At 42.6% G+C, this 7,019-nt stretch overlaps 1 protein-coding gene across 3 annotated transcripts in view; it reads right to left on the bottom strand.

Annotated features, from left to right (window-relative positions):
- TCEA2 (transcription elongation factor A2) overlaps window positions 1-7,019 on the bottom strand; it is a 37,765-nt gene continuing 30,746 nt past the window's right edge. For 2 of the 3 annotated variants that reach the window (XM_078149920.1, XM_020981668.2), the window contains 3 exons: window positions 5,073-5,219; window positions 1,843-1,914; window positions 1-326 (listed from right to left, as the gene is read on the bottom strand). In XM_078149920.1, the coding sequence (XP_078006046.1) occupies window positions 318-326; window positions 1,843-1,914; window positions 5,073-5,219 (228 nt within the window). In that variant the 3' untranslated portion in view covers window positions 1-317. Of the gene's footprint in view, window positions 327-1,842; window positions 1,915-3,435; window positions 3,655-5,072; window positions 5,220-7,019 lie in introns of all 3 variants that reach the window. The other variant, XR_002323529.2, reaches the window with a different exon arrangement.

Genomic DNA, 7,019 nt, shown 5'->3' with positions numbered 1-7,019 from the left:
TGACAAAAAGGAAATATTTATTATTACTTGGAAGAAAACAAACAAATAATGATACATACTGGAATGAGACCATTGAAATGGCCAGGCCATGTAGACAGGCTCTCTGCCTGCCCTCCTGGGGCCCCTAACAGCTGATGGATTTCAGTGGAGCACATGTGGAGGTCGAGGTTAAGCCTTGGGCACAGCAGCGCCCTGCTCTTGGATGTGTTCATGACAAAGGAAACTTGGGGAAGACAGCACAGAACTGCTTTAGAAGCTAGAGAACGTGAGGGTGGACCCATCCTGGCTCAGTGGTTGCTGTCCCATTCTGCAAAGTCTCAACAGAACTGTAAGAAATTAAGAAAATGTCAATGCCATCTTACCCAAAGTCTCTCCATAGCCAGAGTAGCCAGGCCCAAGCCTGAGGGAAACTTCACACTTCACTGGATGATTTGGTATAGTTCACACCCCAGCACAAGGAGTGGCAAGTGCCAAAAGTGATCCCCTTGATTAGAGGCAGTACATTGGCTCCATCCCACAGGGGGAAATTACTGAGACAACTGGGAAAAGAGGCATGTGATTAATCCCCAGTCAAACCTTAAACTGACTAAGGTGACTGGCCAAAAGCAAGAAGAAGGGAAAAAAAAAAACCAGAAAGACATGGTCCTTGCCATTTGGGAATGGACAACCCTAATCACACGTGTAAAATTCCTACCCATTTTCTGAGAAGTTGGCTATGACAGTAACAACCTAAAAATGGGGGCCTCCCTGGGGGCAGTTGGAAACTGCAGGTCAGAGCAGGGTAAAGGCCCAGGGTAAAGGCTAACGTGTGGACATTAGCCACCCTGCAAATGTGAGCTAGCCCTGACAAACCAAGCTGCCACACCAGGGGCTCTGGTAGTTGAAGGATAAGAACCCGGAGGACAAGGTTTGGGTAACAACAGGGAGAAGAGAGGAAAGGGAATAAAGCAGGGTCTAATCTATAGAAAAGAATGAGAAAGAGTATTTGCGTGTGTAACGTGCATATGTCTATGTCAATGCAAGAACACCACTGCTGGATACGACACTAGAAGAAATAGTTTCTGGTTTTCAACTATATGGTTCCAGGAAGAATGACTACAAGGATGCAACCCAGCCCAGGAAACAAAATGTGGTTACCCATTCTGTGTGTGTGTGTGTGTGTGTGTGTATAGACAGAGATATGTGTGCATTTGTGTATATGTTTGTGTATGTATAAATGTATATGATTAGGAGGTATTCCACAGCAGTCACAGTCATACAGATTTAGTTATCCCCACTAGACTTTGTGAAGCTGAGAGCCCAGGGCAAGCTGAAGAGAGAGGGTGGCCAGCATCACTAGATCCTGACCTTCAGGGCCAGGCTCTTAGGGAAACTTCCAGCTCTTAATTATTGGCCCTCCTACATACTCACCCACCCCACCCCACTCCCAGCTATACAGGCAAAAGAGAACAAAATGCCTTTTGTAGCCAAGACACGTCACACACACACAAATACTAATGTAAATACAAGGGGAATATTTAGATGATGTAAAAACAAAAGATACCAATAAAAACTTATATTTAAAAAATACTATTATGAAGTAACCCAGATGAGTGAGACAGGGGGACCCACATCAATGGACCTACCCCTGAGGACTGGTTACCCCTCTCTGGGAAAATGATCTCTACCATTCCTCAGTGAAAAGGACTCTGGGGAAGTAGGTGTAGTGGCACATGTCTACAATCCCTGCTACGGGGGAGGGGGGGGGGAGGGGGGGGCAGGATGTACAAATTGTTCAGATCATTCATGTCCTACCATCTCAGAGACCTCCAGGACCTTAGTACATACAGCGACATGTCCTACCTTCCAACGGTTTCCACACTCATTGCAGACAACAAAGGTGGTCATAGGCTCATCAGAGCTTCGGGTCTGAACCTATGGGAATAGAGAGAAAGAAAGGAGAATCACAATGCATTCCCCGCTCACACATACAATACTTCCCCCAGGTCATCACTCTGGAGCCCTGTAGGCTGGCAGAGCACTAGCAGACAAAATGCCAGTCACATTTGCTAAAGGGAGGACCATGTTTGACTGAAGGTCATAATTTTATTAAAGAGCTTCACTCTTTAATTTTAGCAATTAATATTAATACACAGTACCATGTCCACCCTCCTCCTTCCCACCTAACATGAAACAGAAAACTATAGCTATGATACAAGGGGGAAATTAATTAAAGGAAACTGGATTTCTAATTCTGGTTTTGCCACTGGCTTGCTGTGTTACCCTGGGCAAGTTGCTTGACATTTCTCTGCCCAAGTTCCCCACTGTAAAATGTACTGCAGATCTCTGCCTTTTCCCACCTCACAGGAAGGCTGAAAGGATCACAGAGAAAATGTCTGCAAAGTACTTTGCTCTTCTGGAAGAAAAATGATCTATAAATCAAGACATTTAAGATCACTGCTAGAAAAAACAATTGTCCCTGGGTACTAATCCCCCTTAAGCTCAAAAATACATCTGACCTAGTCCCTGATTTATCCTCTACTCTCATTCTGCTGTGGACAGGGGGGAGCTTAGTTTCTAATGACAGTAAGACCTTCCAGGCCGGGAAAATTCAACTAGACAAGACACTCATCTTGTCTTTGAAAAAGTCATGCTATATGAAGGCAAGCTTGCATTTATTTCATCATCTGGAGCTCTGAGAGAGCAAAAGAAAAGGGGATGGTATATTTCTGTATGCTAGAAATGTTTGGTATTATGATCAGGCTGGTCTAACTGCCAACTTCAGTCCTGAAAAGCTCTTAATGGGAATTTCTAGCAATGAGTCCTACAGATGAGGGATTTTCATGTTTGATAGCCCCAGGTTCTAAAATCTAAATCTGAACTGCAATGAATGTGGAGAAGAGACTGGGAACATACTCAGACATTCAACATATCCTCAGATTCCCACTTCAGTGGATGAAAGAGCTGACATCTGCATTTTTTTATGACAAAGATCCATCTGAATAAATTCTCTGTCTGCCATCTCTTCCCATTTTAGAAATCGGAAGATGGATAGAGACCCCTAAATTTCTCCCTCCTGAAGGCCCCTTGGCCCTTGTACCTTCCTTTACCCACATGAGTCAAGCTTCTTGCTGGAAAAAAGAACAAGGTAATAAGTAAATTTAGTATTCCCACTCAAACACTGAGCCTCAAAAGCAACCAGTTATTCCATTGTAACATAAACCGAACCAACCTAGTTACTGCTAATGAAGCTGTCTGAATCCTCTAGGGGTGAAGAAAAAAATGTTAATTTCCCAAGTATAAACAACAGGCAGGAGAAGGCTGTCTTGGGAAGGAGGAAGAGCAAATCTCTAAGTACTTGCACAAACACTGACATCTTAGTTTCCACACTGCCTGATATAGGCTTATATCATACTTCTCTGCCTTTGCTGCTGCCCTGACACTCTTGTCTCTTACCTTTGTGCTTTCAAGGGCCTCCCAACATCTCTTTGGAATCCAAATGTTCTCTTGAGCTCCCCCAACCTCTTGACCACGAGCATCTTCCACTTCTGTGTTCGAGGGTTCTCTTTCTCCCCTCCTGCCGCTGCACCAGGGAGCTCAGCATGGCCTCTTGTGCAGGCCATACTGCAGGTTCTAGCCTCCCCTGCCAGCATCTTCACTCTTCCATGTGCACCCCTACTGGTTGAACACTATTCCTATTACAATGCACCCAACCTTCAAAACAACGGGGCATTTATGTACCCCCCAACCAAAGAACCACAGTTTACTTGAGACTAAGAGTTTCACCTGAGGAAATAACCACAGAACTTGAATCATAAAATCATACTATTTTAGAGCTAGAAGCACCCTAGAAGTCACCTAGTCCAACTCCCACATTTTATAGATGAGGAAAATGAAGCCCTGAGATGGTAAGTGACTTGCCCAAGGTGACACAGACAAGTTAGTGGGAGAGCCAGGACTAGAACCCAGGTCTCCTGACTCCCAGTCCAGTGCTCTTTTCACCATCTCTCAAGTTCCTTGAAGGCAGGGACCATCTTTTGTCTTTGTATACTCTGTGCCTAGAACAATGCTTGGCAATAGAAGGCATTTTAAAAGTGTAATAAATGTTCATTAAATTGAATGGAAAATGACACAAGGCCACCTAATTCTAGAAGGGGAGTGGAATAAGGGTTCTCCTTTTCAGAAGTTTCAGATGACTCACCTAAGTACCAGGTTCAAATTTGATTGAATAAAAGTTGTAAGCATAACAAAGCCATATCAAGACATCGTTGCATTAGCCACTTCACCATGTGACATTCACTCTGAAGAGTCCAAAGGTACAGTATTTTTATCCCTACTTTTCTTCTCTTCTCCTTTTATGCATCTTGGATACAACAAAATATCTGCAACAATTCAGCTACAACCTGGGTTCTAAAAATAGTATTTCTGCACATAAACCACTTCTTTGTAAAAACTTATGCCATAAAGGTCAGCACAGGCTACCAGGTACAATAATCGTCTTACCTGGAAGTCTATGCTGTGGAAAGAATTTGAACCGAAGGTACTGTATGCCTGCCATACAGGGAACAAAGGACCTACTCAGGAAAGCAAGGGAGTCTTAAGCTGTCCTCCTGAGCTAGCTCTCTGGAGCAGCAGAAGGGAGGACTCCTGAGATAGGGAGGAGAAGAAAAGGTGGGAAGGACCTAGACACTCTGGTAAGCCCTTAGTTCAGACCAAAAGCACATAGTGACAGCTCCAATTCCCCTTTCCCTCCTAAGGACACAGCCCAGTACTATGATTGGAAGGACAAGATCTGAATGTAATATTATAACAACAGATCTTCCCCCAAATCCTTTAATGGAAAAAAAAGATCCTAATTGAGCAGGAGACTATGAGCCTGCAAAACAGATAAGAGCAATTTTACCAAAGCTATCAAAACTCTAAGAGCTTAAAATGATAGTATCACACACTTGCATTCTTAAAAGCTAGATTAATCTATTGCGTTTACCATCAGTAAAGTAGTAAGGCCCTGCCCCGTTACATCTGCCACTCAGTTCCAAGAGCCACATCCAATCACAGCCTTGCTAACTTGTACCAAGAACAAAGATACTGACCTGAGTGTAAGTGCAATTCTTTTTCTTGCACTTTCCACAGGTAAAAAGATCTGTCTGGGTGCCCCCTGTCTTTGCCATCTGATGTTCTCGGATGGCTTCCTTGGTCATGGCTTTCCTGATCTCCTTTAGTTCGTTACTGGCCATTTCCTGTAAGGCAAGAAAAACATCACTGCCTAAAGCAGCTCTAGAATCCAAGTTCCAATAACATGAAATGAATTGTAGGTTATATGCTTCTGTATGCAAAAGATAACACTATAGCTACAAAAACCCCAATATTTTTAGCTGAAACCTGGGCATTATAGATTTATTCACCATGCTAACTTTTAAGGAAGAAAAAAGGTTATCTCTGCACTAATTTCAGCCAGACTGGTCACAACATAGCAAATCACTTGTAGCACCTGGGGAGGCAGCTGTGGTATAACAGAAAAAAACAATGGATTTCCAGTCACAGGATCTGGTCTCTGCCACTTATTACTTGTGGGATCCTGAATCTGTCAGTTACTTAACCTCTCTAAGGCCTCAGATTCCTCATCAATAACACATAGAGACTGGACAAGGGGATCTCCTAAAGCCCCTTCTAGCCCTAAATCTTATGAATCACGGATTCTCAGAGTTGGAAGGAACCTTAGAAGTAATCTAGGCTAACCTGGCCCTGAACAAGAACCTCCTCCTCTGATACCACTGACAAATCTTCTATCAGCCTCTGCCTGAGGACCTCTAGGGAAGGGGAACTCCCATCTTCCTTTTACTGCTTACTGCTCTTTCAAATAGCTTTAATTATTAGAAAGTTCTCCCTAAATCAAGTCAAAATCTGTCTCTCTTCATCTTCCATTCACTGTTTTCAGTTGTGCCCGCAGGGACCAAACTGAACTGTGACATGTGACAGCCCTTCAGATATGTAAGGATAACTATCATGTTCCCCACCCCCCCCACCCCACCTCCCGCAAATCTTCTCTTCTCCAGTTTCCAGAACACTACCAGTTTCTTCCACCAGTCTTCATATGGCATAGTCTAAAACCCTTCATTCTTAAGAAGCATCCATTAAGAGCAGGCTACTCACTATGTGAATTATTCTACACTTCTCCTAATATTTGCTTTACAATCTCCAACTTACAGATCAAGGAATATACAAAGTCTACAAAGAAAATCAATATATTTAATAAGCTGCTTAGAAAGGGCAGTCTATAATGCATGATAACACTAAAATTATTAAAGGACATTGAGACAGAGATCCAGAAACCTACCAGAATGAGGTCAAGTAGCAACTGAGCAGCACTAAAAGATAGAGAGCAATTCCCAGTCACTTTTTATCACAGTCCATTGTCATCTGTTTAATTTCACAAAGTCCCCTCCCCTAGTTCTTTCTCAAAGAGCTATGTGACATGGTTTTGTTTTTAATATCTAGAGACTAAAAATTAATTTTGAGACATCTTTGAGAATTTAACAACCCTTCTTGAGATCCTTGACATTATTCTGGAGGTGTTAAACCCAGGATCAGCAATCATTGCTATGAACTTTTAATAACTATTGGACTCTACTTTCCTTTTTTTTAATTGTTCATTTTTTCATGCATTTATCTGTCCCTCCCAATACCAACCTTCCCCATTGAACCATAATAACAGGAAAAACAAAAATAAAACCCTTTTTTTTTCCTTGGTGAGGCAATTGGGGTTAAGTGACTAGTGAGTGTTAATGTGTCTGAGGCCAGATTTGAAGTCAGGTCCTCCTGACTCCAGGGCCAATACTCTATCCACTGTGCCACCTAGCTGCCCCTAATAAAACCTTTTTCATAAGTATACATAGTCCAGCAAAACAAATTCCCACATTGGCCATCCCTGAAAATGCATGTCTCTTTTTTCTACATTTTAAGTTCATCACCTCTTTGGCAAGAGGTGATCTCTTTTCCTTTTCAACCTAGTAATATTTACAAATTTTGCTAAAAGAATT

The sequence above is a fragment of the Phascolarctos cinereus genome, unplaced genomic scaffold, assembly GCF_003287225.1.
Source record: "Phascolarctos cinereus isolate Bilbo 61053 unplaced genomic scaffold, phaCin_HiC Scaffold_2;HRSCAF=192, whole genome shotgun sequence".
Classification (NCBI taxonomy): Eukaryota; Metazoa; Chordata; class Mammalia; order Diprotodontia; family Phascolarctidae; genus Phascolarctos; species Phascolarctos cinereus.
This window is presented reverse-complemented; position numbering and strand designations above follow the sequence as displayed.